This window comes from Periophthalmus magnuspinnatus, chromosome 9, assembly GCF_009829125.3.
Source record: "Periophthalmus magnuspinnatus isolate fPerMag1 chromosome 9, fPerMag1.2.pri, whole genome shotgun sequence".
NCBI classification, from domain to species: Eukaryota; Metazoa; Chordata; class Actinopteri; order Gobiiformes; family Gobiidae; genus Periophthalmus; species Periophthalmus magnuspinnatus.
In genome coordinates this window covers 32,776,470-32,795,946 of record NC_047134.1, presented here as the reverse complement: position 1 = coordinate 32,795,946, position 19,477 = coordinate 32,776,470, and the positions used below count along the sequence as shown (strand labels likewise).

General features: G+C 37.7%; 1 protein-coding gene across 1 annotated transcript in view; it reads right to left on the bottom strand.

The window, feature by feature from the left end:
• fras1 (Fraser extracellular matrix complex subunit 1) overlaps positions 1-19,477 on the bottom strand; it is a 263,378-nt gene that overhangs the window by 22,220 nt on the left and 221,681 nt on the right. The window contains exons 42-49 of the mRNA XM_055224440.1: positions 17,200-17,390; positions 15,529-15,682; positions 14,878-15,141; positions 12,446-12,634; positions 10,965-11,084; positions 6,819-6,998; positions 3,065-3,189; positions 300-440 (exon numbers count right to left, since the gene is read on the bottom strand). Of these exons, the coding sequence (XP_055080415.1) occupies positions 300-440; positions 3,065-3,189; positions 6,819-6,998; positions 10,965-11,084; positions 12,446-12,634; positions 14,878-15,141; positions 15,529-15,682; positions 17,200-17,390 (1,364 nt within the window). The remainder of the gene's footprint in view (positions 1-299; positions 441-3,064; positions 3,190-6,818; positions 6,999-10,964; positions 11,085-12,445; positions 12,635-14,877; positions 15,142-15,528; positions 15,683-17,199; positions 17,391-19,477) is intronic.

The window sequence follows — 19,477 nt, the reverse complement described above, 5'->3', positions numbered from 1 at the left end:
TTTGTTTGGTTCAGTCCTGCTTTAGTTTCTGTGTAGTCCTAGTTCAGTCCTGCTTTAGTCCTGCTTTAGTCCTGCTTCAGTCCTGCTTCAGTCCTGCTTCAGTCCTGCTTCAGTCCTGCTTCAGTCCTGCTTCAGTCCTGCTTCAGTCCCGATTTCCTCCTGCTTTAGACCTGGTTTGGTCCTGCTTTAGTCCAGGTTCAGTCCTGCTTTCATTTGGTTCAGTACTGCTTCAGTCCTCCTTTAGTCCTGGTTCAGTCCTGCTCTAGTCCTGCTTCAGTCCTGCTTTAATCCTGGTTTACCTCTGTGTCTGCATCTGTTGCCTTCAGCTCAAACTCTGTGATGGTCTTCCTCACTCCCTCCTGGACTCTCATCCCTGGGACGGTCAGCAGGGGCAGCGAGTCGTCCACTGGCTTGATGGTGATGTAGAATGTCTGGGCCACCTGGAAACAAAGGTGAATGATTACTGTATGTATGTATATTTAGAACAATGGACAAGTTGTTTCTCAAAGCATTCATCTCTCCATCTATGCATGTCTTTCAGAATGATGAAACATTAGGAGTGTTGCTAATCTTTTGAATATGGAAAAAAAAATGACTCATGCATGTGCCACAGACTATATAAAGAAGTTGACTAAGTGAGTGTGACGTCAAATCTAGCGTTCGGCTCCTGTAAAATTAAGCTCATCCAGGTTATAGGGGCAAATTTGGAGCCAAGTTACATATTTGGAATTCTGACTGCGAGTATCATAGCAACCAAATAGCTGGGGGCGGGTGCTTAGCAATGCTGTCAATCACTCCTGTTGCTAATGCTAATAAGAGCGACCTCGAGGAAGGAAGGCGCCTCATTGGACTGTTATTAATGTTCGCATCTTTAAACACAGAATCATGTAGCACAGATTAATACAAATACTTCAAGACCAAAATGAGAAGCCGGACAGCAGCAGTTACTGAGAGAGGAGCAACAGCTAGAAATAGAAAACTCCCCTCCTGTTTGGAATGTGGCAGTTATCAGGTTAGCCATGTCCAGTCATATATACAGGCTACGGCATATACTGTCCGCTTTGCATTAAAAAACTGTTATAATTAGCCCAAAGTTGAGAATGTCAACCCTGATTGTCCTTTTGACGGCAGTTGTCTTGTTGTGTTGCTTAATTAAAATATCAACCTCAGAATGTGTCCACACTGGTTAATTTAAGACACATTAGAAACCCAAACAGAAAATCCCTCGTGCTTTTAACATATACCAGTTTTGTTTTGGCCTAAAGCACTTCCTCCTCCAGCCCACGTCTGCACTTTTAAAATCCACACATCCATTGCCTAAAGTATCAGATAAATATCTGTGGAGGTGCATAATCTATTTTATCTTTAGACTTGTCCTGTTCTGGTACTGGTTTAATCCAGGTTTTATTCTGGTTCAGTTCTGGACCATCACCGCTACTACCACCACTATTACTACACGCAGTAAAGCAACACCCATCCGTACATTAAAAAGTAACCTGTTTTTAAGTGCAACAAATATTGTCAATTCGCACTTTATGATGTTTCCTACTACTACTGCTACTACTTATATATTTGATAGAGACAAGTGCATATTAATGAACATCTGTAACAGTTACAGTGTAAATATGCCAGATGCTAAACGGTCACATTTTTATGTAGTGCTTTTCCACCTTCGAGGCACTAACAGCGCTTTACAGATTATAGCCAAAACTCTAATTTCCATCTGTCAATCCAGATATTCTAGTGAAAAGTGTTTTCAATGACAGATCCTGCTCCCGGGTGGAACAGTTCATTAAAATTCAGGGTAAGTGACAAGGGGGCGGGGCTTACTGATTATCACATCTCTCACGTCTGCACCGTCCCACGGCTCATGTCTGGACCAAGACGGTACAGGGACACTTATGTAACAGGGAAAATCTAAATACTTAATACCAGATTGGTTTCAAATATTTCTTAAAAGAGGTTTCGTTTTTAAAAGCAAGATATACATTTTGATCAGACCCCATATCACAACAAAACTTTACTTTTGAATGTATCCTTATACATATCCATTTATGAATCCTTTCAACAACTTATCTGTGCGGCTCCTCGTCCCCTCCCTTAGCCTGTGTGGTTCCAGTGTTTCTGTATGCAGCGTGACGTGGACTTGTGTGTACAGCGTGAAAAGGAACAGTGAGAATACTTGTGGTTTGGATCATAGTTCAGACTATTCTTACAAAATCAACTTCACAAAGCATTACATTTGAACCAATAGTCAATAAGTTGGTCAGCTGGTTTGGAAACCTGACTATGAATTATAACTATCAGATCCTTAGATGGGTAAAACTGGCTGGTAACATCAAGGATGCGTTTAATCTGACTGGACCACAGAGCATCTTTGAACATCTTTGCTGTGAGACAGGCTCTGAAGATCATCAGAGACCCCTCTCATGTCCCCAACACGGTTTGAGCGCTTGCAGTCTGGGAGCAGATACAAGGTTCCTGTATGTAAAAATAACAGGTATAAAACTCGTTCGTGTCCCAGTCCATAAATTTGACTAACAACATAAACTGATGTGCAGATGATTGAAGCCTGAGGGATTGTATATCGTCCATTTCCTTTTGTCTTTGGTATGTCATGCCTGTATGTTAATGCTACTGAGCCAAAACTCTCCATGAGCAGACAAAAAATAATGAAACCTGAAACCTAAATCATAGTTTTAAGGGGAAATAATCACTGTGTAATTTTAATCAATTTACATGTTTTGTAGTTATATATCTACTTTACCAATTTCTGCATAAAAATCAACCAGCCACATATTTTGTGGTTGGCATGTGAATAAAAATGTTCACATGTAAAACAATACAAAATGAATAATTACTACAGATATTCAAGAGATTCTTAGATTTATAATGCAAAATCAACTTTTTGATCTTTCTACCATGTTATAATGTTGATCCCTCATCAAAAAATGCCTGAAGACAAATATGTTGTGTTTTAGCTGTTAATATTCCGTTGAAGAAAAATACCCCTTCTTTAATCTCTTAAAAAGGGGTACATACATCGAATTCACAACCTCCTCACCTCGTTGTTGCCGTCGGACACAGTGAAGGAGAACTGGTCTGCGTGCTTCTCCTCTTCACTGGTGTGGACGTACTGGATGCTTCGAGACGCAAGATCAGCCTGAGTGAATGAACTGATCCTGGAGCCTAAACAAAACAAAAACACATGAATAAAATAAGTATTTTTCATACTTTGTTCTCACTTTTACTGTGGATACTGCTGATACATCTTTTTAAGCCAGTCACCCTTCCTGAAGCCACAATTAAGCGATGCCAGGGACAAACACAAGGATGCCCCAGCTAAGCTTAACTGCTATTTTAAAACTGTAACCAAAATCACCAAAATTTTGTCTTCAGTCTAGATCAGTGGTTCTTAACCTGGGTTCGATCGAACCCTAGGGGTTCGGTGAGTCAGTCTCAGGGGTTCAGCGGAGGTCAAAACACGCACCCGACTCATATGATTAGCGGAGTGCAGCGTCTCCAGACGTTGGCCCAATCCAACAAATGCACCCTTTGATGTGTCGATCGAAGTACCTGCCCAACTTAAATGAGCCGTTTGAACACTGCTCACACCTCACAGACCCAGCTCACAGTCCTGCGTAAAGACACAGCCCTGATTTTCAAACACTGTGCGCAGGAGCAGGAGGATCAGGAGGATGTAACTTTCGCCCGTCCCTCATGACGCTAAAAAGCTTGTCTGTAGATGTATAATGAAAATCTTGATAGGAAATCATCACAGAAATCTATTTGATGTAGTAACAAGTTTATTATATCTGTGATAGATCTGCTCTTGTCTCCGCGATGACGTTTCACAACACATCAGACACGTCGCCCAAAAGTAGAGCCACAACAGAGTGAAAATGAGCCAAAACAAAAGTCTGTGGAGAGATTTTTAACAAAGGAGAAAAGGCCAACTGAGGAGCCAGAAGAGGAGACTACGACCTCCAAGAAAAAGGAAGATAAATTTAAGAGACAGTACCAGGAGTCCTACTTAAATCTGGGTTTGTCGCTACAGGTGAGTCTCAGTCCGCTCTGCGTAATATGTGGCAAAAGCAAATGAGGTAATGAAACCTTCAAAATTGCTTTGGCACATGGACAATAAGCACCTGGGATTAAAAGATAAGATTTAGAGTTTTTTGAAAGAAACTGTGGAGCAGACTAGACACTCCTCGATGGGACCACCTCATCCCAAAGACACAAGTGCAGGGCTCCCTCTGATGCAGCGGTTTGGTGAGTTGTATTTTTTTATGCACTTAACTTATTTTTGCCATATTTATCTGCCACGTGTAGAAGGCCAGTCCGTGAAAATAAAACCTACATTATTCCGTTGCATTATTATTATAATTATATACTATGTTATCTTCATTTTAGATGTCAAAAAGTATTTGTGGCTCCCAGTGTTTTATTTTCCGTGGAAAGTGGGTCCAAATGGCTCTTTGCAAAATATTGTGTTTTTGTATGCTGTATAATTATAATCTATTACATGACTACTTACATTGACTGTTCAAAATGCTGCAGCTCGGCTTCGGACCAAAACTAAGAGACGGGACATTACGCCTGTTCTGTGCACTTTACATTGGCTCCCTATTGCTTTTCGGGTGAAATTCAAAGTGTTACTGTCTTTAAATGTCTTAACTTCATGGGCCCAGTCTCTCTTAGGGAGCTTCTACAGCCTTATACTCCTCCCAGAGCTCTGAGGTCAGCTGACCAGCTTCTGCTCGCTGTGCCTAAAGCTCGGCTCAAAACTAGGGGTGACAGGGCCTTTTCTGTGGCAGCGCCCAAATTGTGGAACAGTCTCCCTTTGTCTGTCCAATTATCTGAGTCTCTTGCTCAGTTTAAGTCTCGGCTCAAAACTCATCTTTTCTCCCTGGCTTTTAATACTGTGTAGATAGAATGTCCTGGTACTTGCTCTGTTATTGTATTTTATGCTCTTTTGTATAATGTAATTATACCTCATTGTGTGATGTTTTATGTGTTTAGTTATTTTATGTGAAGCATTTTGGTCAGCTGAGGTTGTTTTTAAATGTGCTATATAAATAAACTTGAATTGAATTGAATTTGTTTTATATTTTGGATATTTTAAAGTCCAATATTGATCCATAATGAACGAATAATCCATAAACATCACAATTATAATGGTTAAAAGTTGTTAAAGTGGGACTAAAGGTCTAAAGTCAACCACATTTCAAACAGAGCTGCTAACTTTGCAGCACCTATAGGACTAAAGAAAGTGAGAGTGACTGGGTGGGGTGTAGGGGTATAAGGAACAGTGTGATTGGTGTAACAGGTATCCACACTTCAAACTCCAACCCTGCAGCCAGGTTTGTCCTCAGAGACACTTTGCTCTAATCAGGGAAGTCTTGTGTGGTGTCATGTGGTTTTTGTACACTAAACTGCAAATTTACCTACTTTGTACTAAAGCAGCCAAACAGGATCAGTAGAGAATGTTATTAAAATGCCATATACACAGTTTAGATGCAAAAAAAATTGTTGTTTCTTTAAATGTCAAACTCAGTATGTATAGTAAGCATATTTGTATCCTCCATTAAGGGCTTGAAAGAGGCTGACCTATAGAAGAAGTGTGTGAGGAAGTGTTTTTGAACAGGAAGTTATATTCAACACAAAACCGTTGAATCGAAATATTACAATCTATTTAATGACAACTTTAAAATGCGTAACGTTTGGTGAATATTTAGGACTAGCACTTTTAAGTTTTGACTGATGTAGACATTTCATTTTCTTTTTACACGATGTCCCTCCAGAATACAACTGCTATTAAACTATATGAGGTTGACATTTTGTACTTCATCAGTCAATCAAACATGGACATTTTGTACCTTCAGATGATGGCAATATAATAAAAAAGTTTTACCTCAAACGCCTAATCTAAGGTGTATGAGTAAGTATTGTGAACTCTGCTTGTTAATGATGACTAAAGAGGGGGTACTGCACATTTATGGGGTATTCACCGCTTACACATAACATATTTGTGTCATGTTTTTGTGTATTTATGGAAAATTGTTGTGTGGGAGTATGGGCTTGTGGGCAGAGTATTGCACAAAGATAAAAAAAAAAAAAACATGAAAAATTAAAACATGGTAGAAAGCTAAAAAAAATAAAATAATTGGGATTAGCATAATACCCCCTCTTTAATGTTTAGTTACTTCATAATTAGTTCATGGTTAATTTGGATTTTTAAATGTACAGGCTTTATGTGTATGCCTGATTATAAAGATAAGATAAAACAAGAGAACTTTTATTTATCCCACAATGGAGAAATTCCAGTGTTGCAAGAAAGAGTTCAAGAACAGCAAGAGAATAGGCACTTAGGCACTCAAAAATCTACATAAATAACTATTAGAAAATGTTATTAATAACTTAAAGTTTATGAAATGGATTTAAATTTAACACTGGTCTGGTCAAAATAGCCGCTCAAATGAAGGATTGTGGTTTATATAGTATTGATACTAAACTAGTCACATCCACAGGACAGAAATGAGCTTTTTCTGAATATCTATATAAAATAATCTTGAGCTCTATCAGAAGTATTAGACCACATGGACAGGCCACATGCGAATATAAAAAGTACTATGAAAGTACTATGATTTAATATTGAAAATTACATTCTATTGTTTCAAGAAATTTTTTTTTTTTTTTTTTTTTTTTTTAATTTAAATGGTCTATTCCTTAGCATCAAAACTGATTGGTTGAATCAGACAAAAATACTATATTTTGCACTTAATTAGGTGAGTTTGAAAGTATCCCCCATGTTGTACCTGGATTATTGGCGTGCTCCAGATGCCCTAGCGTGGGCTGCTTGGTCACATGGTACAGCAGCTCGCCCGGCTCACTGTCCTGGTCACTGGCCGACAGTTGCAGAGTGGTGATTTTCTTCATGGTGTTTTCATCCAGAACCAAGCCTTTGTTAACCTCCACTGAGGGCGGGAGACGGTCCTCTGGAGGGAGAGTTACAACACCCGGGTTAGGCTGGGGAACATAATACTTATTAAAGTGAATATAACAGGTTAAGCATTTCACTAAAACATACAATATATATATTGTATATAAAGCATTTTATTGCCTGATAATCAGGAGGTGCATGTTAGCATGCTTGTAGCTGTTAGCTTTACTGTGATGGCAAAACTCCGCACTAGTCACTGGTTGTGAAAACCATCTATAAACTCATCCCAGTGAATAATTAGAATGCTCAAAATGCATAAGGTATGTGAGGAATAACTTTGGACCACTGCAGACACATGGACCAGTTCAGTTTTTTATATTTTTAAGACTTTAAATGAAGGTTTAAACTGCCTGAAAAATACCTTGTCACTGCATTTTGGATGAAATTGTTGGTGTTGATGACATAGATATAAAACTAAAATAAATATTCACCACCCACCAGTAATTAGAAAAACATGAAAACCTGTCAAATACACTTTAAACTTCTGAAACATTTTAGCACAGAACTCAAGAAGCAACATTTATTATCTAAAAAACTTGCAACTCTGGACATTTTTCAGTTATTTGAAGCCAGGCAATAAATTAGAAAGTTAGATTCCCCTGTTCACATAATTTGAAAAGTTTGAAAAATCTAATCACCAAGAATCAGTCCCGTAAGTTTGATAAAATAAAAAAAGAAATGACAAAATGAAAGTAGTGCCATTTGGTATTCTGTTGCCGTGTGTGGTTTAGCGATGCATGCTTAAGCCTTGAGGGAGAGGGCTAAAGGAGCCTAATGGTCTTGTTTTTGGCCTAAATGAATACGGGATTATCAGAGTGCTACAGGAGAGAGAGAGACGAGAAAGGGAGACGACAGAATTGTACCCAAGAGTAGAGCTGATCTTTTATATGCTGCGACTTGGGTCTTAATTAGGATTAACTCAGAATCAAAGATTTTTTTTCTTGTATTTAAACACATTTTCTCTTGCCAAAGTATTTTATATAAGATATATTGTATAAGCAGCTCTTGAGGTCCAAATAAGTACGGTGTGTAACGTCTGCATCTAATTACAAAGCGTTTTATAGTTTGAGTTTCAGGAAGTGCAATGTTAGCATGGTAGTCGTTGTTAGCTTTATCGATACATCAAAACTCCGCTTAGGCCTCGGAGAGTTATGAAAAGGTCTTATGAACTCATCATGGTGCATAATTAGGAAGCTCGGACTGCATAAGGTAAGGGAGGAATAAGTTTGGACCGCTGCAAATCATTTGAAATTAATTAAATTTGTTTTTCACGTTTTTAAGAGCTGGTACAGCGACTTTAAATCAGTATTAAATTAATAATAAACATGGAGTGGCACTGTAAGAAATGTGAAAGTTAAAAGTGTGATTCTTCAAAACATTTAGTTACTTTTTATATGAATATTAAAGGGTCCATATTATGCTGTTTTTTGATCTTTGTTATAATGCTGTTTTCTCGTCAAAAGTTTACTCGGAGTTGTGTTTTGTTTCATTCATACATGTTTAACACACAAACTCTGCATATTTAGGATGAGTTCTGAGTTTAGGCTTTGTTCCACCTTTTAATGTCATGTGGTAATAAAAAGTGGTCCACTATGTTTTAAAACTCAATTAAACTCAAACTCAATTAAAACTCAATACACTTTCACTAAAATAATTTGGATAATATCAGACCTGGATTTGCCAATCTCTACTGAACAAAATGTAAAAGGAAGCTATCAACTTTGACATCACAATGTGAAACAGAGTGTTTTGAGCTTTGGAGATGTAGACAGCCTTATAATAAAGGCTTACTCAGGTATGTTTTTGAGGAGGTGTCAACATTCTAACAGTGAGCTTAAAGCTCACAAGACATAATATGAGACGTTTAAATGAGCAGATTTTTTCCATAATAAGTATAATGTAGCAATGGAATATGAATTGCACCCAGGACTAGGGCTGCATATATTGCAAAACTATCAATATTGCAATATTGGCTGATGCAATAACTGATATTACAGAAAACTATATATATCGCAACAACACCAAAGTTCTCCATCTGACGAAATGCAGTGTTGGAACTAGACCTGGTTCTGTCCCTGTTAAGCTCCCATTTTGAGTTTCACTAGTAAATGAAAGCCTGTACTATTTGTTTTATTATAACTGAAATTCAGCCTTTTTTCCCCTAAAATGCTTGACTAAAATGAGGACCAATTCAAACTTGAGTCTGTCTGTGAACTTTCTGCAGTACAGATAAATGGCTGGGCTCTTTGTGAAGCTGAGACTCTGTAGTTTTGAACTCTGTCTGATCTACTCTCACTATAAGAGTCTGATCTACTCTCACTATAAGAGTGCGATCTACTCTCACTATAAGAGTGTGATCTACTCTCACTATAAGAGTCTGATCTACTCTCATAAGAGTGCGATCTACTCTCATTATAAGAGTGCGATCTACTCTCATTATAAGAGCGTGATCTACTCTCACTATAAGAGTCTGATCTACTCTCATAAGAGTGCGATCTACTCTCATTATAAGAGTGTGATCTACTCTCATAAGAGTGTGATCTACTCATTATAAGAGTGTGATCTACTCATTATAAGAGTGTGATCTACTCTCATTATAAGAGTGTGATCTACTCTCATAAGAGTGTGATCTACTCTCATTATAAGAGCGCGATCTACTCTCATTATAAGAGTGTGATCTACTCTCATTATAAGAGCGCGATCTACTCTCATTATAAGAGTGTGATCTACTTTCATTATAAGAGTGTGATCTACTCTCATTATAAGAGTGTGATCTGCTCTCATTATAAGAGTGTGATCTACTTTCATTATAAGAGTGCGATCTACTCTCATTATAAGAGTGTGATCTGCTCTCATTATAAGAGTGTGATCTACTTTCATTATAAGAGTGCGATCTACTCTCATTATAAGAGTGTGATCTGCTCTCATTATAAGAGTGTGATCTACTTTCATTATAAGAGTGCGATCTACTCTCATTATAAGAGTGTGATCTGCTCTCATTATAAGAGTGTGATCTACTTTCATTATAAGAGTGCGATCTACTCTCATTATAAGAGTGTGATCTGCTCTCATTATAAGAGTGTGATCTACTTTCATTATAAGAGTGCGATCTACTCTCATTATAAGAGTGTGATCTGCTCTCATTATAAGAGTGTGATCTACTTTCATTATAAGAGTGCGATCTACTCTCATTATAAGAGTGTGATCTGCTCTCATTATAAGAGTGTGATCTACTTTCATTATAAGAGTGCGATCTACTCTCATTATAAGAGTGTGATCTGCTCTCATTATAAGAGTGTGATCTACTTTCATTATAAGAGTGCGATCTACTCTCATTATAAGAGTGTGATCTACTTTCATTATAAGAGTGCGATCTACTCTCATTATAAGAGTGTGATCTGCTCTCATTATAAGAGTGTGATCTACTTTCATTATAAGAGTGCGATCTACTCTCATTATAAGAGTGTGATCTGCTCTCATTATAAGAGTGTGATCTGCTCTCATTATAAGAGTGATCTACTCTCATTATAAGAGTGTGATCTACTTTCATTATAAGTGGGAACAAGCTCTGCACCGAGGGCCATCAGAATTCAAATCCTTTTGGTAAATATAAGAATAGGTATAGTTGATGTCTGAAGGGATCGACTGAGTGACAGTAGATTGATTATTTGTTTTGTTTTTACAGTTCCTATGACAAAACTGAAGCATTTCTCACTAAAAATTAGATTTAGGGACTTGAAATTAGATTTTTAAAAGTCTAGGCAGAATTCCTATAAAACTCATATTAAATGTTTTTTTAATTATTATTATATTTGTTGGTTTGGAACTCAAGAAAAATCAGCCGTCGGACATTAAATCAAACATTATATTAAAATCATAAGAAATACAATCATATCAAGATTGCATTTCTTAACAGCCATATCCCATATCGCAAGATCTTCCGAAAATCTTGCCGCCCTACCCAGGACGCTGATGAAGAAGGATTGGTCGATGAGTTTGTTGCCTTCGGGATCCACCAAGTTAAACTTGAACGACAGACTTCCTCCTTTCTCTGACTTCTCATGGCTGTACTGCACCAGGCCTGAGCACAAGAGACATATTAGCCACTGATGGAAGAATAATAATAATACGTGCTCAGATTTATAGAGCACTTTACACGCTCCTACGTTACATTACTGCACTATTCAATCACCACTCAGTCACACTCACTCTGGGCCAGACTGACATAAACTTGGCCGTCATTCTACACCAGACCTCTCCAATTCTAAAACCTCACTCATAGATAAGAAAATTCTACTAAAAGTCATCCAAGGTGAACGATTTAGAAAAGGAATAGGTAATACTAGTGCTAACCTATGTCGGGTATATGCTAACGAGCCCCGCGACTTACAAAGTGATTAAAACAGCAGCGGTCTGGGATGGTTTAGAAGTAATTAGACAAGTACTTCTGTGTTATTGCATGAACAAACGTGAAACCGATCAGAATGAGCCTCACACAAGTCTCTCATCTGGGTTCCTAGTTTCAATGCTCAAATCCAGTTGGTTTAAACCGAAAAGGACTCACTCTGATCTGCAGCTCAGTGAGTGAATTCTGGAGGCTCTGAGCTTTAAAATGAGACATGGCCTGTGCATATACTGAGAAAAAACTTGTATGTTACTTTATCTGATTGAGATTACTGCTTTTCTTCAACTATAAGAGTGCTTACAGTTGGTTTAAGTCAAGTTTAGTAAATAATACATTTTGGAGGAATTTGGTCTCGATCAGAAAATCACAATAATTATTTATATTACAAAATTGAATGTAATCTATAAAACATGCTAATCCTGTAGTTAAACCCCCAACAAATGTGTGTGTTCTTATTATCAGTTTAGAAGTTCATATGTTGTATTTCTTTCCTCAGATGTTTATGTGCTGGATGTCTTTAACCCTCTGACGCATGAATTATGAAAGCCTTGGTCAAGATTTTTTTTTTTTCTGAAGTGTTTTTATTCTTCTCAGGACATGAAACAACATTGTGAACTGCCTGTAAAAATGAGTTAACTTGGTGCAATGTTTAGGCCTGCATAAGAAAACCAATCAGTGGGAAATTACTTGCAGTTACACCGACTGACCACTGAACTGACCTCAATGGAGTGTGGCAGCAGAGAGCACTCTAGAGGCTGATATGCAGCTCCACCACATAAACCAATGCATTAAAGAGAAAGTTATGTTTTAGTAACTGTCCACTGCAGTGACCACTGTGCACCAGAGGGTTAAATGATGTACTGTGAACAATGAAAGAACCTGAAAGAACAATTTGAAAGAATGCACAATGTTCATGTTTTTTCCAAGTATGAAACTATGTACTGCTTCCGTCCCTTTTAAAATGTCTAAATAACTGTCTAACTCTATCTTCTTAAAAAATACACTTTCAATCACAGCTCTTTGTCAGTACTGCTCACCTTTGTTGACTTGTTCCTGGGTGAACCCGTTAAGTAGCCCCTTCACAGAGAGCCTTTCCTGTTTGCCGTCCTGGCTCAGCAGCAGCCTCCCGCTGGCCGGCTCTTTGGTCAGCACGTACCGCAGCTTCACGTTGTCCGAATCAATGTCTGTACCCTTCAAGTTCTGCTCCGTGATTTTAGAAGAAGTGCCTACAACACAAAGGAAGGAAGCTCAAACTGCAAGAACGCTGGAAAAAAAAGGAGAGTTAGAATTACAAAATCAAACTTTATAGTCCCTGTAGCCTGTAGGATAATGGGTTGTATTGAATGTCTTGGCTGAGGTGGAAGAAGTGACAAGCCTTTTAAAACAGTTTTGACAGTATTAAGCAACCTAAGCAATAGAGCTTCCCCTACTGTTCCCTTTTTAGCACATACAAAAACATATAACAATGCCAATCTAAAAAAAGCCAAAGTTTCCCAGGAGAACGCTCATTAAGGGCCAGAGTTGGCCATGGTGCAAGGCTTTTTTTTCCACACAGAGACAATAGAGAGAAACAACAGATGCTTCAAACACCAAGAAAAATACAGACTAGATTACAGACTAGTTTCGGTAAAAATGTTAGTTCTACTTTATATATTTGACATTCTATCTTGATCTTTATAGACACTTCCAATGTGTGACAACAGAGGGCGTGCTTTCTAAACCTTTCCATACATTAGCTCCAATGCATTTAAACTTAGCGTTAGTCTCCAAACATCACAAACTATGAAAAACCAGGACTTGACCACACGCAAGTAACACCAGAGTAACACCAGAGCCTTGTGAGCATACATGTTAACAACAACTTAATAAACATTTCTAACATCTAGCGTTAGGCTGGACCATAATGCACCAAAAATATAGCACACCACAACAGTAAAATACCATCAGTAATATAGGTTTTATTTTATCAAGCTCTACAAATCCTTCAAACATTAGTGAGCTGGAGCTGGAAGTTAGATATTGCGTGTTATTACTCATTGCACAAATAAATGAGCAACAACCAGTCGTCTGCGCTGTCTATAAACATCAAAATTTATGTTTTTATTTTGCTACCGTATTAAAATGAATGGGATAGATTGTTATTATCAGTACCAAGATGCATCTGCTGCAACTCCAAACACATCACTCCTGGAAGTGTCTACACAAAATTTGTCAAATATACTCAAAAAACTCTTTTACTCTTTTTATTGCTTTGTCCAGATTACAGAAGCCTCAGAGGGTCAAAACATTTCAAGTGTGGAGCAAGCATTTGTATTTATTCACATTTTGCTGTGTAAAGTATATTTTTGTGTTTTGTTTGGGTCTTAGATTGATGTTGACAATGCAAAAACTGCAAACAACAGCAGCTGCTCAGTCCCACATGGACCAGAATAATTCACTTAGGCTCTTGAACCATTTTCCCATTCATAAAGTAAGATGTAATAAATGTAATAAGCTGTCCAAGTCTTGTGTAATGTACTTTTATAATTAAAAAGTTTGATCGTTTCAGAGCAGAGGTGATGTATATGCCACTAAACACACCTTCATTAACTTAATACGATCCAAATATTACAAGCACAAGAAAAATGCATTAAATATTGACCAGCTACAGAGGGTCCAGTGTGGGTAGCAGCGGCTTAGGGTGTCTATAATCAGTGGGTTGGTGGTTGAATCCTAACTCCAATCAGTGCAGATTGTTGTGTCCTTCAGCAAGACACTTCTCCCACCTTGCGTTAATATGGTTGTGGTGTATGAGTAAAAGCTGGTGGCTGGGTTGGGGGCTACTTTTGAAGCCCATTGCACATGCTAATGGTATATAAGTAATTCAAGAGTCTAGCTGCAGCCGCTGAATGGAGAGGAGGTTTGGCATCATTTGCTACAGACTAGAGCTCCAGTATGTCACATCCAGCGCCAAAGACATTTTTCATTTAGCTACACGGTCAAGTTGGTTAAACTCCGCCATTCTCCCCATCAGCTGTTGCTAGATGCATCTCAAGTATTCAGCAAAAGGTTGTTACAAAATAAGGGTTTCCAACAAGAAGTGCATTTGGTTGATTGAGAAAACCATCATGATTATTTAAACTGAATTATAAATGGTCACTTCCAATTAGACGCCCCATAGGGCAGTGGGTAAGCATGAACTGTTTTGAAAATGTTATATTGTGCGTTAATGAGGTTTTGTCACGTGGAAGAGTGAAGAGCAAACACAACTTATATAGAAGTTGGTTAGTTGTAGACAATTTTTCAGCTCTTTTCAATTGGCACTTGACTGTTGTGTAATTATGATTTATATTTTCCCACCACACAAAGTCATAATATAGCCATATGCACTTCCCAGTAACAGTACACTCTCCTGCCCGAGCCCTCACCTACTCCACCCGCTCATCTGTCACACCCCTCACCTGTTGATCCCTCTCACCCTCCCCCTCACCTGCGGGCAGCTGCAGCCCCCTGTTGACGGTCATCCTGGGCCCCTCACTGCGCAGGACCTCCATGGTGAAGTGCAGCCTCCCTGTGTGTGTGTGGACCCCATCTGTGAGAGTGAAGCCCAGCTCATCGGCGCCCCCGCTGGTCGAGTCGGGCGTGTACACTAGCAGCTGATCCAATACGTCCTGGTAGGTGAAGGTGGAGCCCTGAGACAGGACTTTACCGCTCTCCAGAGGCTGGGAGTAGAACTGACGTCTGCGTAGTTTACCTGTAGCAAGTACAGTAAAGAAAGTGTAAAGTGTAAGATAGGAAGCTATAAATACTTGATTTTGCATGAATTGTTAGTTGATAATATAAGAAATATGTCATTTTTGAAATCACATTAATTTAATGTCCTCTACTCACACAGACAGTACAAATTAGAAGTTAATTGGCTGAAACAAGCTCAAAAAGTATAATTTGGGGGTACAACAACTTTGAAAATTAAAATATACATGGCAACTTTAATCTGAAATGAATAGAAAAAAATAGCTATGTTTTGATTAAATGAAAAATGTAACCTGTACTTTAAGCTTTTTGTATTTTCTTGTGCAATCAGGTCATCTAAATGATGCTTGTATTGTTTGATTGGCAGTATGTTTAGATGTATTTGTACCGTAGGAGGGTTTGCGTATGATGGTGAAGATGATCTCATTCTCTGGCGTGTCTCGGTCCAGCACGTTCAGAGAGGAGTTTGTGATGACCACTCCTGAGTTCTCCTCCACATGGATACTGCTGACGGACACCACCGGCTCAATGGCTGCTTTACTCTGCAAAGAAGCACAAATGCATTAATGCAACATACTCATAATGCTCCTATGGTCCTCTAATAGTGTTCTATTATCAGAGCTTTACATTCATACTTTATACTTAAAATAGTATGCAGGGATGAAAAACATGTTTATCTGTGCCAAAATGCCCACAGAGGGTGCAAGACATTAATCAGGCTAAAATTAGTTAAGAGAATAAGAATGAGCCTCAAGATATTCACAGAATTTTGCTCAAAGGTGCACTACTGGTCTCCATGGAGATGCTATGCATTGCCTGCAATATGCAACAGTATGGCATTAACCTTAAGAAATCTGAAGGAGATGCCACAAGGCCAAGTTACAGGTCAGATCTGTGGAAGGGTCACCTGGCTCACAGTAAAAAAGCATGTTTAACATGCAAGTTTCATGCCATACAGTGGAGCATTTCAGGAAAAGCAATAACATCTCCATGGGGACAAGCAGCTGGCAGACTGCCCATTAGTTACATAATGTGCCTTAAATACAGAAAACCCAGTCTTCAAAGAACCATTCATTTAACCTGACATCAGACAACTGTATTGTTATCAGAAAAAGCAGCTCCAACATGTGTCTTTACTTTAGCCACAGAGTAAACAACATCGTTTAAACATTCTCTTTATCTGAGGACAGAGGAATAATAACAGACCTGTGAACAGCAGGAGGCTGGCTGTTTATGTTTTTATGAAGAATAATATTTGACAATAGTTTGGAGATGTTAACACAAGTGACATTTACATTTTTAAAAGATGAGAAGAGCTGGCTGACGAGCTTATCTCACATCTGAAATGTGACAAGATTCTAATTATGATGAATTAAACAAAGACACCTTGTAAAACTTTAAAAACTACAAAGTGTAGCATTTCCCTTACAGTGCTTTTTAAGATTTAGTCCAAGAATCGTTTGTATTGTCAGTCACATTTTAGTTCTCACAAAAATATATATACATAAATGAAATAAACCAAACATATATTGTTTATTCTTAGGTAAACGTTTTTGTTTTGTCTTGGGCATTGAATGTATAGAACAGCTAATAAAATGTTTGTTTGAGTTGCAAGATCTGTAAACCAAAAGCAAAGAGCCTTTTCTGCTTTCTGGATATATTTAGATTTGTCAAGTCATGAATAAATCAACTTTCAACATTCTCCATGGAGTCTCATGCTATACATTGTGGAATATTATAGCCAAAGGAACAACATTTCCATGGAAACATGAAGGAGAAGGCTCTCCTTGATCAAGTAAGAGTCAGGTTTGTGGAGATGCAAACCTTTCTACTTTTTGTCAGTGCAATAAAACATCTAACATGAAAAAACATTATTTCATCTTAGTCTATTTTTGGCTAACAAGTTACACAGTTGGGCTTTAATGTTTAATTCATATCTGGGGTTACATTTATAAAATACTGAATATTGAATGCCTTTAGTTGTTTTTGTTTTATTTTAGTGCAAACACAACCAGCTCAGAGTAAAGCCCAGCTCAGAGAAGTGCCACTCTAAACTGACCTGTATGTCTATTTCCACATTGAAAGCCTCTGTCTGGCTGTGTCCATTGCTGATGTAGAAACTGAAAACATCTTTTTGCTCTTGGGTTTTGTGCTTTTTGTCCTGGACGTAGAAGATGCGTTCATGAACCAGGTCATCCACGGAAAAGGGAGCATCTGGAGTGACGACCCGGGAACCTCCGACCGAACCTCCTGAGAAACAAGAGAAGATCAGGTTTAAATTACACGAGGAAAATAGTGACATTTTTGCATGAATTTCTTTGATAACACTTTTTAGACAATATTTTAACAATGCACTGGGAATGTTCTTAAGTGTGCCTAAATTTGTAGGTTGAGGTGAACGGACCCTAATATTCAAGGGCCCATACCTCAATTCAAACCATGAGTCAGGAACATGTTTCAGTTTGAACCTTTAGCCCCGCCCACTTAATCCTTTCTACTGCTGTGGTATTGCATCATGACACAGAAACTACTGTCATGCAGCTGTTTCTTTATAGTTATTTAATCTCTGCTACTACTTGCTTTTCTGTTGCTCTTGACAAAACATCAAGTGTCTGACATACTTTCAGGCAGCTGGTTTCCCATGATTCTGAAAAACAATGCGCCTGATTGGATTAAAAAGTTGATCCTGTCAGCAGCTTCTGTATTAGTTATTACCTGAGGAAATACTATGTAAAACAAATAGAATATATTTTACAGTCAGTGTTTTACAGTTATTTTATTATACAACACATGATGTAAAGAGCCTTTATGTTCACAATAAATACACTAAAATCAACTAAAGCGCTTTAACCAGTGCAGAAATATCACTTTATACCCTTGTTTTGGAGATTACATTACACATTCTCTTTGTGAGATCATTTTTAATTAATCCTAGACAATATACTCCATATCATAGTTTTGCATAGTTCTGAAACAATAATTCAGATTTTATACATTTCAATGTATTTCCCACCTCAAGTTTAAATGTCCTATGCTAAACTGTCTCTTGTGAGATTTAAGACATGTTATTTTCTGCTATTTTCTGATCTGTTATAAAGTTTACTCATCAAAAATATACCTGGAGTTGTGTTTTTTTTCATGTTTTTTGTTTCAGATTGGAAATTCCAGGGCTGAAATGATCCAAACGATTCTAGAGAAGGTGTATGGAGTTTAAAAACACAGTGGAGCACTTCCTGCATTACCACATGACATCACAGTGTGGAACTGAGCGTTTTCTGTTTGAGAGAAGAACTCAGCCTAAAAATTTGAGTTTGTGTGTTAGGTGTGAATGAAACAAAAAACAACTCCAGGTATGTTTTTGATGGGAAAAAAAAGTATAACAGAACAGGGCTTTTGTTTTACTTTAAACTTGGACTATATAATTACCTTCAAACCCCCTTCGTGTAATTATTGGTAATGACATAATTGAGCCTAACAGAGTGGATGCATGTGATATTTTTAGTAAGTCGTAATTCTTTTTTTTTCTATTTAAATGGGTCAGGAGTGGGTTGTCTGTCTTATATTGGTTGCATTCATGTGATCAGATATTATAAAGGGCCCATTGAAACTGAAAATTGAAAAAGAAAGACTCATAAGAGGTCGAAAATCTGCTGCCTCAGAAGTTGATGTCTGATGATGAGGTTCAACGTCTCTGCTATTAATCAATTATACATGTGTGAATTTTTAAAGCCAACATTTTTTTGTTTGAAGAATAGTTTAAGATAGTTTGAATTACTCTACATCCTGACATCCTGAGCTGAATCATTTTTCTGCTTTTGTACTTTTTTTTTTTTCTGTGATATGTTTTTCAAAGTTTGAGTTTGATCTCTGTTCATGGTGCAGTTTTTAACAGATGATGGGCATTAACACAGCAGTTTAAAACAGTGTTTCCCAAGCAGAGGTACAGGGACACGGTATAGAATGAATCACCTTTTTATATCGACTGATCTTGATTTTAAATTTGATTTTTTTTCCCCAAGAATAAAATAAAAATGTTTTTCAATTTTCAAAAAACAACAACAAATGTATTAGTCCAAAGTCCAAACCCCAAACCACATTGTTCTACTGACAGAGGACTGTCTGTACACGGCTCCTTTAAAAGAGCCAAACTGATCACTCACATTAGACGTGACTGAATCTTTATCTCCAATCAAATTCTATTAATTGCCCAGCCCTATAATGAGTCCTACCAGGAGGAACTTGGAATGCTTTCAGACTTTAAGGTAAAAGAGAATAAATTAATAAAAAAAGTGGTACATTTTACACCTTTAAGAATGTTTTGGGGGACATCAATCATT